Source organism: Drosophila sechellia, chromosome 3R, assembly GCF_004382195.2.
Source record: "Drosophila sechellia strain sech25 chromosome 3R, ASM438219v1, whole genome shotgun sequence".
Classification (NCBI taxonomy): domain Eukaryota; kingdom Metazoa; phylum Arthropoda; class Insecta; order Diptera; family Drosophilidae; genus Drosophila; species Drosophila sechellia.
Window position 1 is genome coordinate 13,160,470 of NC_045952.1, and position 21,488 is coordinate 13,181,957.

The 21,488-nt window shown below is 46.0% G+C and overlaps 2 protein-coding genes across 4 annotated transcripts in view; one reads left to right on the top strand and one right to left on the bottom strand.

Annotated features, from left to right (window-relative positions):
- The window catches only part of LOC6606245 (A disintegrin and metalloproteinase with thrombospondin motifs 9), a 33,601-nt gene extending 17,775 nt beyond the window's left edge, over window positions 1-15,826 (top strand). For all 3 annotated transcript variants that reach the window (XM_002031017.2, XM_032721910.1, XM_032721911.1), the window contains exons 2-17: window positions 8,377-8,785; window positions 8,844-9,145; window positions 9,285-9,805; window positions 9,867-10,016; window positions 10,073-10,231; window positions 10,289-10,869; window positions 10,941-11,111; window positions 11,237-11,374; window positions 12,203-12,426; window positions 12,489-12,769; window positions 12,833-13,034; window positions 13,095-13,259; window positions 13,321-13,494; window positions 13,552-13,920; window positions 13,982-14,701; window positions 14,766-15,826. In XM_002031017.2, the coding sequence (XP_002031053.1) occupies window positions 8,377-8,785; window positions 8,844-9,145; window positions 9,285-9,805; window positions 9,867-10,016; window positions 10,073-10,231; window positions 10,289-10,869; window positions 10,941-11,111; window positions 11,237-11,374; window positions 12,203-12,426; window positions 12,489-12,769; window positions 12,833-13,034; window positions 13,095-13,259; window positions 13,321-13,494; window positions 13,552-13,920; window positions 13,982-14,701; window positions 14,766-14,864 (4,665 nt within the window). In that variant the 3' untranslated portion in view covers window positions 14,865-15,826. The remainder of the gene's footprint in view (window positions 1-8,376; window positions 8,786-8,843; window positions 9,146-9,284; window positions 9,806-9,866; window positions 10,017-10,072; window positions 10,232-10,288; window positions 10,870-10,940; window positions 11,112-11,236; window positions 11,375-12,202; window positions 12,427-12,488; window positions 12,770-12,832; window positions 13,035-13,094; window positions 13,260-13,320; window positions 13,495-13,551; window positions 13,921-13,981; window positions 14,702-14,765) is intronic.
- Window positions 15,827-15,892: 66 nt separating this feature from the next.
- Window positions 15,893-18,091, bottom strand: LOC6606248 (actin, indirect flight muscle). The gene is made up of 3 exons (XM_002031020.2): window positions 17,983-18,091; window positions 16,531-17,471; window positions 15,893-16,467 (listed from the first exon to the last, which is right to left on the bottom strand). Exons 2-3 carry the CDS (start codon window positions 17,453-17,455, stop codon window positions 16,262-16,264), a joined length of 1,131 nt encoding a protein of 376 aa, XP_002031056.2. The 5' UTR covers window positions 17,456-17,471; window positions 17,983-18,091; the 3' UTR covers window positions 15,893-16,261.
- Window positions 18,092-21,488: the final 3,397 nt, after the last annotated feature.

The following is a 21,488-nucleotide window of genomic DNA, read 5'->3' on the forward strand; positions in this document are numbered from 1 at the left end:
AGAGAGCGCCTATTAATTGCCTGTTTAATTGGAACCCAGATATGGGGAACACGAGGGTTTTCCCCCGTGCCCATCGCCATCGCCATGCTCCCAATTGCTCAACACCCCAATCTCGATTCGGAACCATAAATAATGTCGCGTTTTGAAAAGTGCACTGACCCGACCAAATTTCTGATATGCTCAGACGTGCAGACGTACTCGCCATGTACAAACTGCTTATACCCGCAAAATATGCTGTACTCCACTCGGGCTGATTCATACGATTCATGTGTCCCGTTTTTTAAGTGAAACGGGAATCGCCGCCAAAATCAAATTCATAAATGCATTCGCATGGGTCAGTGACGCGCCTCAAAAAGTCAGCCGTCAAATGTCGACACTACTGACGTATCTGTCAGATACAAAATGTCCGTTCGCCGGCAATTTTGCAGGGATATACGCAATGAATTATTTATGAAATGCAGGCGAACTGCCTCCGAGATCTGAATGAACTGACAAAGAGACACAGGAAACACAAATGCAAAGATCACTGGCATTTCGATTGCATACATATGCAATAACTGAATAATAAGAGATATATTGGCTTGAAACCAATTTGTTACTAAAACTACCATGTGTATTGTATAATATCAATCCATATCTGAGCGGTTTGCTTTTTTTTAAATTAATTACAAACTTTTGAGTGATTTTTGCACAGTGCAATCCGAACTCGAACTTCACATTGGGCATGCACTTGGAGTCATGGGCATGGACCTAACTGGAGGGTTTGCTAATGAGGCGGGTTTGTCAGAATGACTGACTGAAGGAGTGACTGACTGACTGGCTGACTGACTGAAGTGAAATACGAGCACGAGCCCAGTTGCTTATGCAAATTTTCAGCGATTAAAAAGCCATAACTTACTGTATCAACGCAAAGCGTTGAGGTTAATTGACAGACAACCAGACAAACTCGCCCAGACACAGAAAAAGATACAATATACTCGTATAGCCAGGGATAGGGCGACACTACCAGGCAGTGCTCTCAAATTAACACTGCACATAAAGTAAGACGGCAAATGACAATAATTAGAATAAATGAAGGTTTCGCAAGGCTTTTCCGCATAGCTCGCGGAATGCAAGTCGCCAGACTTGGAGCACATGGAGCTCTTCGAATTTCACATCTGCTCCGCGGGGCCAAAGAGGTCCCATTGAGTGGAGCTTGGTGCTTCGCCGGAACCGAATTTAATACAAGTCCGAACTGCTGATGGCCATTTCCAGGGAAGTACTGTGGCTTTGAATTCTTGACGTGACTCGCTGTCTTGCGAGATTCCCACAGAGTTGCTTAGTCAGGAGGAATGCGCCACGAGAAGTGGGAGCATTTGGTTATGTGCTCGAAATCGATATGATAGGCATCCTCGCGAGATTGATACGCTTAATTCCTTACATCTTTTTAATGCGATGATTGATGTGGCGCCATTCTGCGTGATCAGCGAAATGCACTGGCGGCCAGCTCATGGTTGTTATATTATTTTAATGACAAGTGACAGTGACGAAGGCGCCCCCACTTGGTTTTTTAATAAGGAACGCATCTGAGTGACATTCTGACTGGCGAAAATGTTATCTTCCACATACCAAAACAAGAGAGCGAGCCGAGCGACTGGACTATCAGATACCCGTTGCTCAAACTATAGTTCATAAGATCACGTGTTTCATACGAACAGATAGACTAGGCAGTTGAACTTTGCTAGATTGTATATAATTTGTAGGGTCGTAAACATATACTTGCAAGTATATACATACCTTTACTCTGCGGCTTAATAATGTGAAATTCCAGAACCCAATTTGAATTGTTTGTTTCTTAAGTACAGGCATTCCATTCCATTCCTCTTTTTTGGCTCCCAGTTGGCTTTCGATATTGTACTTTGAACAAATCCCCACCAGGCTCCCCATATTTCTCGGCGAGCATATAAAATTAATGAATGCTCACCTGTGGGCATGTTTTCTTTTGCCCGCCGCAAGCTCTTAATTGCCAAAGTGAATTTTCCAACTCATAATTTCGCGGTTCTAGCATACCTATTGGCCATTTTCATTTTGAATGAGTCAATGAGTCAGACCATGACCATTTACCTGTGAGTAACTTTAAGCATTCAGGTCTGCGTGTGTGGCGAAGGAAAATCACATAAACGTCTGACTATTTTCGTTTAATTACCCCAAATATTTCACTCATCATAACCGGGAACGTGTAAAAATAGATTTATAGCCATTTATTGACTTGATGAATTAAAATAGCCCTGGCTAATGACTCAAGTCGGTTCGATTAATGGATGTGCACTAGTGCATCCCGCATGCACGTCACGTAAAGCTTCTGGCCAGTGGTGTACATGGATGAAATCCCTTTTTCGGACCCCCCGGGTTCAGTCCACTGGCGCCCCTGGAAATGCAATTCATCAAACTGCTCGTTTAGCATTCAATTGGTATTTCTGATCATTCGAATTAACTGTCGACTGTAGGATGCCATTCAAAATAAACGACTTCGGCTGTAATTTGCCAACGCATTCTGGATGTCAAGGCGGGGAAGACCCATTCAATATCCAATCAAACTAACGATCGCGTCAACACAATGTTTACACGATGAACATGATGATTCTCATCGGCGATCTCGACAAGGATGAGTTTGTCATGGGCTGGGGCTCAATTGAAATGTCAGACTCGGACTCGTTACTCAAGTGCATAATCAGAAGCAATTAAAAACTGCACTGCCAATGCCAAGCACAACAAAGATGTTTAAGAACAATAACACGGGAGCCTCGGCCAAACAAAAGCAAACAATATAGTGCTGGCGTTTCAAGTTTATTCACATTTCCCCTTAAAAGCAAAAAGCTTGTATTTTATCTACCGCCGGTTTGTTTGTTTGTTTGCTTTTCAGGATAACACATGGTCAGTCGGGCCGCCAAGGTGGTATATCAATCATATATACCCGTATATATCGCATATATCATCCAAGTGCTGCATACACAACGGCGTTTCTCGAGGCAAAAGTGCATCACGTATTCCGTGTGCGCAACTCCCCGGCTCTTTGTGATATTTTCAGAGTTTTGAAATATTTATGAGATGCCCAACAATGAAAACATTGTCGTGTCATTGACACTGATGGTCACCAAAGACAAGGACGTCAAGCTGGAATGCTCAGATTTAGTTTCAGACGTTCGCCGGATACGACAAGATCGTTACGTTAACCCAAGTGAAATAGGAACTTTTTATTAATTTCGAGAGGAAGCGAAATTCTTGGCTTGCTGGCATACCTGATGCCAATCGCATTTGTTTAGACTCAGCACGTCGATTATTTAACTCAATAGAGCTTTTTAATTTGCAACCTGAGCGAACCACATAAAAAATAAACAACAGACACGGTTCGTTTTCCGCCCTGCCCCTGCAATCAACTCGCATTCCACCGGTTGCTAGGCCATTTAGGCATATCCACACCTTGTTGCTCGAATGGGCCATCTGTTCTGTGCTGACCACCACCCACCATCCACCACACACATCTCCCACCGGTTTTTCGCAGAAGAACCGCCTTCCTTTGAAGTGGCCAGTTGAGTAAATTCGGTTAATTTACAGCGTTTTTAAAATCATTGCCCCGAATTTAAATTTGAAACGGTTGCTCGTTGAGAAAAAAAAGGAAAACGAAACGGCTTTTAATTGTCAAGTGATTGGGTCTCGGATTTCGAGGAAGGTGTGCCAGGTGCAGAGCCTGTTTCCCACTTGTCGCCGCGGGGATTTCATCTCGGGCTGTCCAAATAAACACGAACACACTTTGTAAGTGCCGAGGAGTGCAAATAAATATTTGTAATTTATACGTTTCTGGCTGCGTGGGCAACACGCCGCAGATACAACAAAATAAATCGGGAGTGAGAATGTGTGTAAGGCTGAATGGAACCGCGAATGCACTGCGCCCAGCAGCCAAGGTTTAAGTCAGGAAGTGGACACAATGTGATTTTGGGAGCTCGAATTCGAGAATTAATGGAAAACATTTAAAAAATGCATTAATTTATCAGCTAATTGCGGACAAGCCTGCTGCAGCGCATAACAAATGGCCAAATGTTCGCACATTGCATATTGCTCATACGCAGTGTGTGCCCATAGAGAAATATTGGCTTGTCTGCGCTTTTATATCGCACGCCACTCGCAAAAGTGTGCCAAATAAATCAAAAGCGGGACCATTAAATAGTGTTTTAAATAAAACCCGAGTAAACAAACAAAACGGGCCTCAATCGCATGACAAACCGAAACCCCAATTCCAATGGTCAGGTTACAACTTAATGGGCAGTTAAATCTTTACGATGCTTTTGGGACAAGTGCAGCACCAGCAACTGCACCAAGTGAATCATCCACATCCAATCCCGTTCCCACCTTCCAAAACAAACAAACCGAAGTTGCACAATGCCGCATATAGATGAATGCTATTATTTTAGCTAATCTCTTGGCTCGCCTGCCCAACTTTTTTGACTTGCTTCTTTTTTGTGCAAATTTTATGGTACGAAAGCTAAACAAAGTTGATTATTTTATAGTTTTGAATCAATCGAAATGGGCGAAAATACATAAATATATGTATATACATATATCTAGCGATTTCAAGGTTAGCCCGGCAACAACTGGCTTGTGCGGTAGCGCCATGTGCTCCTCCAGCAACATAGGAGGCCGGCGGAGGCATTAAACAAACAGACCAGCCCGCGTCCTGCCCTCCGGATCTCCCCGGGAAACATATACACACACTTCAGACGTTCCAAAAAATAAAAAGAAAAAGAAACACATGGGAAAAGCGGGCGTTGTCCAGCCAGCCAGTCAGGCGACCAAAAACGAAGAAAAAATGCCCAGACGACTGGCAGCCAAGCCAAATGGAAGGCGAAGCCGGTCTAATGCATTTTGTAGCCCATTTTCAATTAAAAATTTTGCACATTTGTCGTTTTTGGCCAAGGTTAATTGATTGAATTTGCGATGATGGCTTTCAATTGTGAATTTGAAGTTGTATGTGCACTTCGGCGGCAGGCTGATTTCAATTTAGATATCCAAATGCACAGCAAATGCATTTCCATGAACTATTATTTATAGCACGCGTCATATGCCGTCATATACGGTTTTGGATTTGAATTCGGATTCGTCTGTGGACATGGATTCAACTTGGCGCGTGGGGGATTCACCGGATGACCAGAGTTTACCATTAAAACGACGGAGAATCACACTTTTTCCAGGAAAGCGCGCAGAAAATGATTTTATGGCCCTGTTTTTCGCCGGCTGTTTATTGGGGTTTTTGTTATCGTTTTCGTTTTGGTTTTGCTTTTGCCATTTTCCATTTCGCGAAATTCAAGGGCCGCCATGCCGCATCCTCTTGTCAATTCACAAAAGGAAAATGTGAAAATGGGAAAAACATTTCCACGAAATGTTTGCCTGCAATTGAAAAATATTTACAAATACTTTCGCCCGTCCTGACTAAACGAATTCAAAGTAATTCCTGTGTTTTCAAATAATTGCCTGACTGCAATCATTCTCCAAAGTATTTTGAATGCCTCAGCTGCAACAATTGTTTTCAATGAATTTTCGATTCCAATCGAAAGGCCATACCTTCTACATCCTTCTCCGTTCAATTATCAATTTTGTTGTGTTATTGGGCTTGGATATCGGCTTAAAAATGTTAGAGTAATAAAATAGTATTTACTTAGAGGCGATTTCGATTTTGTTTGTGGCAGTCACGCATCGCGCATGCATAACGGCCCCATAAAGTGTACAAGTTTATTTACCATTCGCCAGCAGGCACGGTAAACACACGCGCCCCAAATTCTACAAAGTGGAAAAGTTTTGCAAATACATACTTAGTGGGAAAGACAAAGTGCATGTTGCAAATCGCACATAAGGTCGGAAAATGTGGCAAATTCGTATAATTGTGAGATCAGTGCGAGAATATATGTAATTCAAATCGATCTGCGTCCTATGATTTATGCCCGTTTTGGACTTACAAACTGATAATTTGCAGTTGCGTAGCCAATTTTTGTTTCCATTTGCGGTTTGTAGTTGCGCATGCCCACATGCCAATTAAATCGCGCATACGAAGTGTTGCCCAAAAGCAGCACAGGGCGCCAGTTTAGTCGGCCAGAGCACTGCCATTAAGTCATTAAATACAAATTAACAGCAAACAATTACCAGCCAGCATCGGACAGCCACATTCACAGACGTGTAATTAAGCATACGCCGCGTTGTCTGGCCAGACATGCCACGCATTCGTCGGTTAACACCTCCAACGTCGAACCAGCGGCTAAGGTGGTTTACACGAGGGATCCAATTGGAAGCTGCGGCCTTCACGGGGACAGACTGAACGGCGACGAGCCGACTCCGACTCCACAGACTGTGTGTAGCCACAAAGCCATATAGCCAGATAGCCAGATAGCCAGATAGCCACCATGGGCATAAGTTATGGCACACGGCGAAATATAAAGCAATCGACTGATACACAAATCGCTTGTTTGTCCATTCCATATTCCCAGTCAAGTGTAAACAGGTTTATTTTTTTTTTTCTGTGGGCAAAGATGTTTCTTCTGCTGCCGAACCATCGAATTGGTCAATTAGTCAGAGCGTGATAATAAATAAAGCCGCGTGGAAGTGAAGCATCCGAAGATGCGGAGAAATCCCCGAATACAATGGAAGCCCTAAAATAAAGAACAGCACGGAAATCCATCTGCAGCAGGCTACTTAGCCGTGCCGATCAAATGAGGAGTCAAAATGGTCATTTGCATATTCATAAGGCGTATTCATACGAAACAAGTTAATAAGCAGCTCTCCCCAACGCATGCATAACTAAGCCAGCCAGAGAGATAAAGCCCAGATTGGCCAGAATGGGGCTTTAATTATCTATCTTTTCGCGGATTGATTCCGGGTAATTCGGTTAATTCAACGATAAGCCAGATCATCAATCAAGCTGTTGATTAAGCTGGCAGCTCAATGAATGCTTTTTCAATATGTACTTAAGCACAGAGTTCATTATACTTATTACCTATATATCAGTGTGATATACATACATATATTATTTTAAGATTCAAGAGGCACTGCGCTTAAAAGTAGGCAAATGATTAGATTGGCTGGCAAACTATTTTCTAATCAAGAAGATATCTAGACTAATTACTAACGATTCTGATAGTTAAAATGTCTTTAAGTGGCAGCACTAAACCTAATGAGAATTTTATGGCCCAATCTTCTCAGCTGTTCGCGAACACAATTAAATTGTAACTTTCGGTGGCGCTGTGAAAGGTCAATAGCAATTAACAATTTCAAGGACAAGTTTTACGGCCCAGTAGCTTTGTGTTCAGAATGAGCTATAGTCTAAATTTAAAGTTTCGAGAACGATATACCCATTTGCGGTTTTCAATTCTCATCAGTGGCGAGAACCGCAAAGTAGCCGGAAATGTGATCACGATCCCCCTTCCTCCCACAGCCGGAATCACACGGCACGCCAGATTGGCATTTGGCATCCATATACCATATTTTGCAGACACTTTTGAGGCGACACTATGGCCAATGAGCATAACGAATGTGTCGGCGGTTACAGAGTTCACAGAGATGCCATAAAATTATGTAAAACAGCCCATCATTTAGCGGCATTAATTTGCTAATTTCGGTGGGGGGAATTTTAATTTATTTGCGCTGATGTATGAATTGGCTAAAACAATTTCGGCGAAGGTGCAAACAAAGAGCTCTCACATAAATTTACAAATTAGAGATATTTAACATTTTTTTTGCGCCAGGCTGACTGGTTGGTTGGCTAGTTGGCTGGCGGGGATGGGGATGGGGTACTGAATCTTTTTATTCGCATTTTTTTCGGCTTCGCATCGCTTTTGTTTTATCTCTCGAGCACAAATTGCCGTTGGCACACTTTACACCTTCGCGTTTAAGCATTTATTTTAAACAAAATGTGCAAAATTTCGCGGTGCGAGGAAGTCTTTTCAACAGCTTCTCCTCTGCTCTGTATCTGGTCTGGCTGCAGCCAAAGGCCAACGCCGCTGGGCATCCTCCTTCTTCGCCTTCGCCATCTCCCTCCCATCCACTTCCTCTGCATCTGAGCATCTCACAGGTGATCAAGGTATCCACATGCCGGCGGCGGCAGTTCATCAATAATTCTTTCAAAAGTCAATCACTCACATCACGGTTTGGAGAGCACGGAACGTGCCCAAGCACTTATCTGGTCGGCTTTTCAGGTTTTCAGCTTTTCACCTTTCCAGCCGCCCACTAATCGAAATCCGCACCCAAGGTGTGAGAGAATGCCGGACGGTGCGGCCTATCTGCACGCGGTAGCCAATAATCTGCGGAGCAAACGATGTGCTAACCGGATCCCCCATTTCTCCCCATCCATTTCAGCTCGAGGTGAAGAAGAGGTGTGAATGGTGTTGCCACAAGTACCTTCAAAAGATGTCCACCCACTGGCGGCAAAACGCCTGCCTGTATGCCTGCTGCATCGCCTTTCTGCTGGGCATGCTTATCATGTTCCATCTCGGTGTGCGAAGTGCCCATAAGGGCCAGGAGGAGGTGCCTCAGAGCACACACCCACTATCCAACAGCCGAGCTGCTCCCCCAGCCACGCTCCACCCCAGAAGGCTTGATAACGACACTTCGACGGACCACGAACCACCCGATGGCTTGGAGGATCTGGACGAGGAGGAGCACAGCGCCCTCGTGATGCCCACCAAGGTCTACAACTACAGTCTCAGCGAAGCTGATCTGATCTACGAGTCGAAGCGAAACAGCGACATCAACAGTTTTCTAAAAGGTAAGCCTAATATACCTATTTAATATTACTTTAAAACAAAGAATCTATCCACTAATAGAGTCCGCATCGGCCTTTACCATGACGGGAACGTATCGCAACATGTCCAATGAGATCTGGGACCCGCATCCGCAGTACAATCTCAATGTGTTCGGTCGCCAGTTGCATTTGGTGCTGCGTCAGGACGCCTCGTTCGTCCACAACCACTCGATGACACACATTCGGATACTGAAGGAGGGGGAGGAGCATCCGGGACCGGAGACGGAGGCTGAGGCGGAACAGCGCCATCTGGGCTGCTTATACTCCGGCTACGTCGAGGACGATCCGCACTCGATGGTCTCCGTCTCACTGTGCGGTGGCATGGTAAGGCCAGCAACTGACCTTCGCTCAGATTTAGACTTCATCCATTTGCATCGCATTAACATATCGCAAATTATGCTTATCAATATGCCGCCGAATATGACCACTAATAAGCGTTTCGCCCCCCTCTTCTCCGCTCCAGACTGGTTATATCAAAACGAGTTTCGGCGCGCTGCTCATTCAGCCGGTGAACCGAACCAGCAGCGATGAGGTTCTCCACCGGGTCTTTCGCAAATCGCAGCGCAATGCCAGACACGCTGTCTCCAAGTTCGAGCTGGGCCTGGACGCTTTCATGAGCAAGCTGGAGCAGGCGCTGGAGGAGGAGCAGAAGTCCAAGTCCCGCAAATTGAATCGAAAGAAGCGACACTATGCGGATGTGGACAACCAGGTGTACACCTTGGAGGTGCTCATTGCCGTGGACAACAGCATGAAGCAGTTCCACGGCAAGGACCTGCAACCCTACATCCTCATCCTCATGTCGATCGTGTCCAGCATTTTTGCGGACGCCAGCATTGGTAACTCCATTCGCATTTTGCTGGTGCGACTGATCAGCCTGCCGAATATCAACGACCAGACGCATTCCAGCAAAGAAATGCTGAAGCACTTCTGCCAGTTCATCAACCAATCTGGATACGAAAGAGATACAGCCATGTTGATCACACGGTAAGTGGAGATATGGTTCACCTTGGGTTCACCTAATGGCATAATTTCCTTTGGACAATAGCGAACCCATCTGTGGCAGCGTGCCGGGCAAGATTTGCCATATGCTGGGCTTGGCCGAACTGGGAACCGTTTGCAGTTCTAGTTCCTGCTCCATTGTCCAGGACACCGGATTACCCACCGCCTTCACCATGGCCCACGAGCTGGGACACATGTGAGTTATCAAATCGTAGAAGTGTTTACCACATGGCTTATCAATATATATTCCAGCTTGAACATGAACCACGACGACGACGACAAGTGCATGCCCTATGTCACCAGGCAGAACAATAACAAGGTGCTCCACATCATGTCCAGCGTGATGGGCATCCATATGCATCCGTGGTCGTGGTCCAAGTGCTCCCGCCACTTTGTCTCCGAGTTTCTCGAGTAAGTTTTCCGCCAATCAAGTTTCCAAAAGTGTTCCCAATTTACCTTTCAACATAGGAAAACCGAAAAGTCCTGTCTAGAGACCTCCGTGGGTGCCCACATTCCCTACGGCACCGAGCGTCTGCCTGGAGAGATATACTCCCTGGACGCCCAGTGCCAGCTGAGTTTCGGCAATGACTTTGGCTACTGTCCCACGGACGAGGAGTGCAAGCGGTTGTGGTGCAACCGAACCTCCGGTAACTCCAACGAGCAGTGCGCCTCCAGCAATCTGCCATGGGCCGATGGAACGCCCTGCGGCTCCAGTGGCCACTGGTGTCAGAGGGGCAGGTGTGTGTCCAACAAGCATGGATACGGACGCCAGGTGAACGGTGGATGGGGACCCTGGACGCCATTCACGCCCTGCAGCCTCACTTGCGGTGGCGGAGTGCAGGAGTCGCAGCGGGAGTGCAACCAACCGGTGCCGGAGAATGGTGGCAAGTACTGCACGGGAAGTCGGAAGAAGTACCGCTCGTGCAACACCCATCAGTGTCCACCAGGCAGTATGGATCCGCGCGAGCAGCAGTGCTATGCGATGAACGGACAGAACATGAACATTCCGGGCGTGAACCCAGACACCAAGTGGGTGCCCAAATACGAAAGTGAGTATGGGATAGCCATGTGACAAACGTGTGAAACCCTAGGCTAACCAACCCCCTTTCTCGACCCCCAGAGGATGCATGCAAGCTCTTCTGCCGCATGGACATGCAGGTCACCTACTTCATGCTCAAGAGCATGGTCACCGACGGCACCTCCTGTGCGGTGGACAGCTTCGACAAGTGCGTCAACGGCATCTGCCGGCCGGCGGGATGCGACAACGAGCTCAACTCGATTGCCAAGCTGGGTAAAGCGAATCATTCCCCTTATCCGCAGAGCACCTAATCCCCCTCTAACCTCAGCACCCATCGCTTGATTGAATCACCTACCATGATAATCATAATTAATCGATTTCCGCTACGCTCTTTGCAGACAAGTGCGGCGTGTGCGAGGGTCGCAATGACACATGCCACGAGGTAACCGGAAACCTGCTCGTCTCCAATCTCCTGGGGCTAAATGATGGGAATGAGCCGAACAAGACACTCTACTATGTGACGCGAATACCAAAAGGTTTGCACACACTCAGCTAACAACATAACTTTAATTAATTTTTGGCTAATAATTTCCTCAATAAATGCTAATGGCATCTGTTTGTGCCTTACGGGCTTAATGGCTAAATCGCTTACCGTACATACAAGTACGTGGAGCTCGTGACTCGCCAACTGTGTGGCAGATAGTTGCCAGTTCCAGATAGACTTGTCGCCAGGCAATCATTCACCGGCGCCAGGTGAACGCACCCCACAGTCTCACGTTCACCCAGATTGCACTCTTTGCGATTCTGGGCCTATCTACTGGGGCTGCTGCTCAAGTTTAAAATCATGCATTAATTATATTTTATTTTTCTCTCTGGCGCCAGCGGTAATCTTGTAACGTCCAGGCCCTGTGTAAAATCACATATACAATCAGCAGGGGCATCGCTGATTTCAAATGTTTGCTTTAGCAACGCTCTTATCATTCGGCATTGCAATTCTCATTGCTGCTGCTTGTAATCTAAATTTAATTTAAATGCAATTAATATTTGTATTTGGGACATTGAGATAAAGGTTTTCAATTAAAACCATTTCTATGAAACAACTTCAATGATTTCTGAGTATCAATTTTAAATATTAATCAATCAAATTTATATCTAATCGATGAGTTACATATTTATTTTATTACGATTTATTTAAATTGACCCACTTTACATGAAAATAAAATTGGCATAATTATGACAATATTTAATACCGCTTTAATGACTTAAATCAGCTGATATTGCTATATTCTGTTTCTATATTCAACATATTTCGTCATTTATTGTTAGTAATGAGGTATTCCAATTGATTATGTATTCATTTATAGGTGCCTCCAACATTATAATCACTCAGCGTGGCTATCCCGACCAGAACTTCATAGTACTGACCGATGACCGGGACAACGAACTGCTTAATGGAAAATTCCTCAAGACCTATCCATTGAAGTTCGTTTATGCCGGGGTCACGATGCAGTACACCGGTTCTAGTAGTGTGGTGGAGCAGGTGAACACGACCTACTCATGGAAACTGTCTCGTGATCTTATAGTACAGGTATGACCCGTTGGATATTCTACCAGTTGCAGTTAGTTGCATTCCTCAACTCCATTTTGCAGATCATTTCACTGGACGTGAGTCCGTCCAAGCGGCAGGACACCGTCCTGATGTCCTACTCCTACACCATCGACAAGCCACTGGATTACGAGGCGGAGGTGGAGATCTATCGCTGGGAGATGCAGGCCCCGAGTAACTGCGATTCCCTTTGCGAGGGCAGGAGCCATCGCCTGCCGGCCTGCATCAGCACCACCCAGGGTGTCAAGGTTGCCCCACAGTTCTGTGACAAGTCCGCCATGCCCAAAATCGATGATCGGGCTTGCAACACTGACTGCCGCCTTAAGTGAGTTGAGAGTGCATTTTACAACTTACTTGTAGTAAACTAAATAAATCAACAAACTTGCAGTCTCACTGTGACGAGCATCTCGGAGTGCTCGGCCGCGTGTGGAGAATTGGGTACCCGGGAGAAGACCTACGCCTGCGTCCAGACATTCACGAATATGCAGCGTTCCAATATTGTGGATATGTCCTATTGCAAGCTGAAGTTCGATGTGGCTTACCACGAGGAGTGTCGCGAAGGATGCTGGCATTTGTCGGAGTGGTCAACTGTGAGTTTAGCATAACATTTCTCAATCGAAACGAATCCTAAGCCAAATTCTCCATCGTAGTGCTCCAAGTCGTGTGGCACTGGTTCCCAGCAGCGTGAGGCTCACTGCTACGTGCACAATTCCCGTGTCAGCGATGATCTGTGCAATCCACGGACCAAGCCCCATTTGAACACCCTAATCGGGATCTGCAACACTGAGTCGTGCCCCACGTACACTAAGTCACCTGTAAGTCACTGAAATCTAAGGCATTAATGCATATATTAATCCTATTTTTCTTATTCCATAGAATGCCCTGGCAGTTAGTAACTGGGTGATTGGAGAATGGGGCGAATGCAATGAGTGGTGTGAGAAGACTCGTTCTGTGAGTTGTTCATATCCCTACGGAATCGGCTGCGGCAGCAGAAAGCCCAAGGATGTCCGCAAATGCTGCCACATCAAGTACACCAGCGATTGGACAGACGTGAGTTGTCCTGCAACTGCCATAGATCCATGAATTTACATTTTTTACCTTTCATAGTGTTCGGTGCAATGTGGCGAGGGCGTCAAGAGGAAGAAGCAAAGCTGCACGCGGGTCTACAAGCCGGATGTTCCGGGTACCCGAAAGCGGCGGGTGTACGTGGATGAATCGTACTGCATTAGCCGAAAGGTGCATCGTCCCAAGCTGCGCACCACCACCAAATCCTGCCGGATCAACTGCAAGTGGAATGCCTCGGACTGGAGGCGCTGTCCTGCTGACTGCTCGGAGGAGTACCAAACGCGCGATGTGCGCTGCGAGACCTTCCAGGGTGACGGAGTGGAGGACAAGCACTGTGATGCCAAGAAGCGTCCATCCAAGCGACGCATCTGCAACAACTGCGTGCGCCGGCAGTCGAGAGTCATATCACAGGTGAGTTTGACACTTAGAAAGCTTCCTTTCCAGAGAGTTACAAGCTTACATTAATTTTCAGTGCAACTGCGAGGGTGTGGAGAAGAGGCGGGACTTCTGCTATAACTCGCACAAGGGTCGCATCGCCTGTCCCACGCGAGCCAGGGTGGAGCGTCACAGCTGCACTCCACCGCCACATTGCCGGAGGAGAAGTGCCATCGGGAGCAGCATTAGCAGCAGACCGAGGGGCACTGGAGTGAGTAGCAGCAGGAGCTTGAACTCAATTGGAGGCTCACGGAATCGCGGTAGACCGAGGAGCTGTGCGGACTTGAAAGAGATGCACGGCTACAACAAGGATGGCAACTATCAGGTGGAGGTGAGATCGCGGATGGTGCACATCTACTGCCACGCGATGAACAGCAGGACGCCACAGGAGTACGTGAACGTGGATCCGCAGGAGAACTACTCCATATACTACGAGTACAGGACGAAGCAGACCAACAGCTGTCCGCCGGAGTCGCGAGGCCACGAGTACTACAACGATCAGAACTCCGGCCGGACGCACTTCAGAAAGCTGCGGCTGAATATCACCGATCTGCGCATCCTGGACAACGACTTCAAGTTCGCCGATTCTCGGGGCTTGGCCCAGAAGCTGGGATCAGCGGGCGATTGCTACAATCGCATTGGCCAGTGTCCGCAGGGCGACTTCTCCATCAACATGAAGTACACGGACTTCTCCATACGGCCGGGAACCGTGTGGCGAATGCATGGCCAGTACTCGGTCATGAAGCGTATTAGTGAGGTATGTCTGTCACTCAATTACCAAAAAGGATCATTGCTCATATATATGCTGTTCCCGTTTTCAGTTCGATACGACCACGCAGATGCGAAGGGGATTCTGCGGAGGATACTGCGGCGGTTGCTATATAGCGCCCGATTCTGGCCTTTACCTGGACGTGTTATGACTGAAACCACTGAGTAGTCAGCGGGAAACTTTGTTTGACCTTCCCACGGTAATCGGGTCTACGTCCCGGGAAGGACCAAGGGTAAAGTTAATCCGAGCATCCCAGCATTTCAGGGTTACCCCAGCCAAGAATTACCACTACGGAGAGTCGCCGCTATCGATGGTTAAAAGTATTCTCGAATATTAGTTAGGATATATAAACTGTTGTAATCGTGTCGAAGTAGCCCGAACAAAACCATATCGCCTGTATATATAATTATATTTCGCTCGAAATTAGTAACTAGATATTATTGCCATGTAATGTATTAAGTATTGTAAATAATAGAGGATGTGAGCCTTTGAATTAGCAAATAGGGGTTATCCATATTGTACACCATCATCATAGGTCGCCGCTCAGATAAGCCCGTATTTGTGCCAACTCCGGTATGCAGTGATAGAAGATGAATGGATCCTTTGCCTAGGTAAAGTCAACAATACCAAGAAGTGCATTTCAAACAATTATTTAAATTAACATATACTTACTTATATACTTTCTCTGCCCCCCATCAATTATTCTGATGGCCTAGGCCATCCATCACTCGCCGAAAACGAAGAGCTCGGCTAAACTAGTGCAATGCCGGTCTGTACAATAGTTGTATTAGCTTAGCTCCGCAATTAGTTAGTTAAGAGAGAGAGAGAGAAAGTTGGGAGCAAATGTATGTGTAACTAAAACGAATACTCATATTATTTAGGATACCCCCCGATCGCACAAGCCAAACCAAACTATTCATCAAATCGAATTAACACTGCTGATTGATTGTTATCACTGCCAGATTTTCAACGTTCAATCGATTGTATCCCAAATCGCCTAAGTCCCGTACCAAGTATCCTCGCTGTATTTTCATTTAACTAGCTAGGCTAATGCAAAACCAATGTTAACAATTAATTTAATGTCAATTAAAAGGAATTTAAAGCTGTTACCAACCAAACGTGGTTCGCACCTCCAGGGCTTTTCAGTACACGGGGGCGGGTAATAGAAAAATGTATTTATTTAAAATATTTAATAGTTTTAATGGAAGATATATTTGGCTTTCAATTCACTGACTAGGGTTAAAAGCTCCTCATATACATTTGATTGCTACTCGACATGGAGCACAGCCACGACTCTTACGATTAGTTGTTCAAAGTAAAAATCCGCTGTACCACTGCCGATGAAGTGGCCATGAAGGATGAGCACCGACAACCGGAGGTTGCCTCTGACTATCTGCTGTGAATCTGAGTTGGATGATAATTGTTGTGCGATGGGTTCGCTGCTTTTGTCTATCACTGTGCGAGCCGAGGTTGTTGGGAAGCTCGATGGATGCTTGTTGGTCGCTGCTGGTTGCTGCCTTTGAAGAGCTTTCGCGGCGGGCGAAAGACTTAAAAGCACTTGCGGTGGACGATTCCGGGGCCGGACTCGTCGTACTCCTGCTTCGAGATCCACATCTGCTGGAAGGTGGACAGCGAGGCCAGGATGGAGCCACCGATCCAGACGGAGTACTTCCTCTCGGGTGGCGCAATGATCTTGATCTTGATGGTCGATGGAGCCAGGGCAGTGATCTCCTTCTGCATACGATCGGCAATACCTGAAATTGCATACCAAAGGATTAAGCACGGGTGCAACTGCTGGGGCGAATGATTTGTCTTACCAGGGTACATGGTGGTACCGCCGGACAGCACGGAGTTGGCATACAGATCCTTGCGGATGTCCACGTCGCACTTCATGATCGAGTTGTAGACGGTCTCGTGGATGCCGCACGACTCCATGCCCAGGAACGAGGGCTGGAACAGGGCCTCGGGGCAGCGGAAGCGCTCGTTGCCAATGGTGATCACCTGGCCGTCGGGCAACTCGTACGACTTCTCCAGCGAGGTGGAAGCGGCAGCGGTGGCCATCTCCTGCTCGAAGTCCAGAGCCACGTAGCACAGCTTCTCCTTGATGTCGCGCACGATCTCACGCTCGGCGGTGGTGGTGAAGCTGTAGCCGCGCTCCGTCAGGATCTTCATCAGGTAATCGGTCAGATCGCGACCAGCCAGATCCAGACGAAGGATGGCGTGGGGCAGGGCGAAGCCCTCATAGATGGGCACGGTGTGGGAGACACCATCGCCGGAGTCCAGCACAATACCGGTGGTACGACCGGAGGCGTACAGGGAGAGCACGGCCTGGATGGCCACGTACATGGCCGGCGAGTTGAAGGTCTCGAACATGATCTGGGTCATCTTCTCGCGATTGGCCTTGGGGTTCAGGGGTGCCTCGGTCAATAATACTGGATGCTCCTCGGGGGCCACGCGCAGCTCGTTGTAAAAGGTGTGATGCCAGATCTTCTCCATATCGTCCCAGTTCGTGATGATACCGTGCTCGATGGGGTACTTCAGCGTCAGGATACCGCGCTTGCTCTGCGCCTCGTCGCCCACGTACGAGTCCTTCTGACCCATGCCCACCATCACACCCTGGTGACGGGGACGACCCACAATCGAGGGGAAGACAGCACGGGGAGCGTCATCACCGGCGAAGCCGGCTTTGCACATGCCCGATCCGTTGTCGATAACTAATGCACCCGCATCATCGTCACACATCTTGGCAGTTGTTTATCTGGAAGGGAGATGGAAGAGCACTAGGTTAGCTCGATCTGCCAATTATAGTCCTTTAAATTCTACTACTTTAAAGACAACATAGAAAACTAATTAGAATCTCAATAAAGTAGTAAACTTTTCAAGATATTAAGAGTGAAAATCTATTGTCCGCACATTTGAGCAAATAAAATCATGAAAAATTGCAATATTTATTTTAATTTAGTGATATATTCCATTTCCTTTTGATTCATGCTAATTGGTTATTCACTTGAAACTAAATCAGTGCTCTAAGAATATCCGAAAATAATAGTTCATAGAACTTAAATTAAACATATCGAATTAAACGATGCAATTACTCTTCACTTTATAATTAGATATTGAACTTTCGAAGACCGATTAATGACTTCTAGAAAAATCCATCAAGCAATCCGAACTTATTAAAACTCATTTTAATATCCTTAGTCCTTGTGGCTTTTTCTGTAATAATCCTTGGATCCTTCGACATTGAGGTCGCTCACACACTCACACACCTTTTAGGTCAACGAAAGGAGGTAAATTGGATAGAGTCGCACGTTCGATTCCTGTTGACGACTAGACTCAACAACAAATGGCACGCCGATCGGTCTGTCCTGCCTTTATATCTCGGCTCTCCCTCGAAGCGATTTGAGTTGGATGCCAGGGCGGCACCGAGAGAAAGATTGAGCGAAAGTGCCGCGGAACAATCAACTCGAATCGATCCATATAAGCAGTTTTCGGACTTCTGCTCGTGCATGTCAGAAGTTTGGGTGCCTCATTGCACGAAGGCGACTCATCAATGCGCTTCATCAAACAAAGTAAACCACAATTTATGGGGGGTTAATGAAAACTTAAATATGTACATATTATATAGCATAGAATCACTTATTAACATTACTTATAGATACCAATAAGTTCAATAAAAGTGGGGGTTTCAACACTGCGGAAATATGGCATTTTTTATTTTTTGCACATTGTAATAGCTTAAGATCTTGTTAGTAAGTAATAACTCGATTGGGTGTACAAATCCCAAAATGTTCTCATAACATATAACAGATTAAATAACTGTGTAGTAGAAGATAGAAGATGTCCTCTATCTTCAATTTAGTTATCATATTATCCCAGAATTTTAGAATTAATTGACACTAGAAGAATGAAGTAAGCTATTAATCTTAGGACCCTATTCATTAATTGTAGGGAGTGCCAGGAGAGAGAAAGCTCTCGAAAGATAAGAGAATGCCATAGTCGAGTGATTAGCAGAGGTGCGTGATGGTCGGAGCATGGGCCACCTAAACGGCAATCAGCGCTCTCGAGTGGCCAATTAGCCCCATCTTCGTCCCCATCTCCGTGCCAATCCTGCTGCCAATGGGCGACTGCTGCGGCGGACGACTCATTCGGCGCTGAGAGTTCGGAAAATAGAAACGGACCTTAGAAGGACCGACGCAAGACAATTGGCATCCGCGGCAGGGACTGGGAGAATGGGACATTTCAACGGGCACGCAGCGAGGCGAATCTAAAATAGACGCGCCAAGCAGAGCGGCACCTATAAATCAACATCAAGGTTGATCGAGATCTCCGCGCGCGGTGCTCGAGGAAGCTGCATCCACATATGCAATCGCATTCTACAGAATGCTGCACTTTGCATTGCGGCGCCGATGCAATCCCGAAGTTGCGAAATCACCGTGCCGACCATTTATCAGAGCAATTAACCAACAATTGCCAGCCAGACCGAGTGAAAATATATTTTCTCAATCGAACTGTATTTATCCTTTTATGTAGATTTGATTATTTTTTACTTCTTTCTATTTACGTTTTTATTGCTTGCCCACGTGAATAATCGAATGTGGTTGGTCTAAAGATAGGATCTGATTGCTCGGAAGTGAATTGGTGGCATTCCCAAAGCGTTTTATTTGGTAATTGCCTTGATTGTCATCGTGTATTGAGCAAGAGGTTAGTGGCTGCGGACTTTTTATTTTAATTTTTTAAATCATTTACGCATTACATTAATCTTGCTCACCATTTATGTAAAGATTAATATCTTAACTAAATTTGCCAATTTTGCATTCTATATAATTCTGAATTATAATTTTATTACGGCAAATTGATATTTTTTTAATGATATTATTACTGTACCCTTCTCCCAATTTGTCATCGTTCGATACATAAATTGGTAACTACGCAACTTAATTGCTAATTGCGATTTCAGAAATAATATAAATTGCATTTGAATTGGTGTACGTAAGAATTTCCCAGAATTTATTTATTTAAATATTGCCTAGTCGAGACAAGCACCATAAACTAAAAGCATGCAAGTCTTAGCATACTTTTCGGCTGAAGCAAAAGCCAGTTATAGATGGCGCTGTAATGCACAGCGAATGGTCTTTCACTTAACAACCTTTAAACGAGTTTGTGATTTCCTATCTGAAAAGAAGAGAATATGACACATCGAATGGCTTCGAAGATAAATAATATATTAAAATCGCTTCAACACGGGCCCCTAAAAAAAAAGCTCGACGGAACCCGTTTCCGCTAGCGCACCTAATGTCGGTGAAAGAGCGCCAAGCGAAAGCCAAGCGACAGAAACGTGCTCCAAAACGAAAGACTTAAGACCCGAACCTGAACCTCAAGCAGAAGTAGAAGCAGAAGCAGAAGCAGAATGAGAAAAGCAAAACCGAGCCGAGCTCGAAAAAGAAAGTGCAAGTGGACGCAGATGCTTAAGTATTCCGTCAGCGGAGTCGGGCTTATTTTCTTACTTCGTCTTGCGCCTGTGTTGGTGCTGGTTTCACGGGCAGAGCGCGCCGCTGGAGACCGAGACCCAGACCCACAGCCACAGCCACTTCACAAGCACCACCACCACCATCATGATCACCGCCATGGTAACCAGCACCACCACAATCACCACCGGAGGCAAAGTTAAAGCCAAAACCTGAGCCACGAGCGCGTTGGCGATGACGACGCCGACTGAGGCTGCGGCTGAGCAGCGGCCGCGCAGCTTGACCCACTTTTTGGCCCATACAATCAGAATGTTTCATGTTTCGATTTTATTATTTTATTTTCTGTTTCTCTTTTCGGCTATCTTTTCGATTTGCTGGTCAGCAACGTGTATGTGTGTTTAGTATGTATGCGCACAGGCTTGTATGAGTGCGAAGTTACTTTTTCTTTTCTTGCAGCTTGGCTGCTCTCATTGAAGTTGTAGGCCTATGCGAGATACGTGTGTAGATACAAGAACCATTTATTTATTTCGTGGCATTACTTTCGAAAAATTGTTTTATATTTCACTCGCCGCTGCGTTGCTGTGCGGGGGAAAAATTCACTGCCAACGGAGATATTACTTTCAGATTCCATACTTGCTCATTAAGGGAGCAGCGAAAAATCAATCTGGATTGAGCATTAAGAAGAACAAAAGATCTGCTTATACATGGCCGTCGGATTTTCGACTGCTGCATGTTGCTGTTCCTGTTGATCTTGCTGCTGCGTTGCTGCCGGCAGCATGACATAAACTTTCGATTGTCTGCCCGTCACATAACTGTTTCTCGTCTTCTGCCTCCGTTTCCCCACAGCCCCATCTCCGATTTCCATTTCCATCGCCTTCTTCTCGTTCTTTGGGCCATTTCTTCTCCGCTACCACATCAATTTGGACTTTGGGCTTAAATGGGTAATTGGGTCAGACCCCGTTGGTTGCTTTCGGGAAATGCTCATTTCACTTAAAATTCTTTGGCTTATATTTTTGGTTTGTTACTCATAAGGCAGCTGGCTCTGGTTCTTTACGAGACTTTATGAAATTCGGAAATCTCTTTTCCTGCTCGGATTTTACAACTTTCTTGGCTTATTCTTTGCCTTGGCTGGCCTTTGTGGCTGGGCGCTTAATGCGTTTGGCATCGTTTTCGGCATCTTCGCTCGTTCTGCCTCGCCCTCTGCAGAGCTTCTTCGCCGTCTTCTTAATCATTTTATGTTAATTATTAAAAAGTGAAAATACGATTTTGGCTTTTGGGGTCTCGACTCTTAGCTGCATTAATCATTT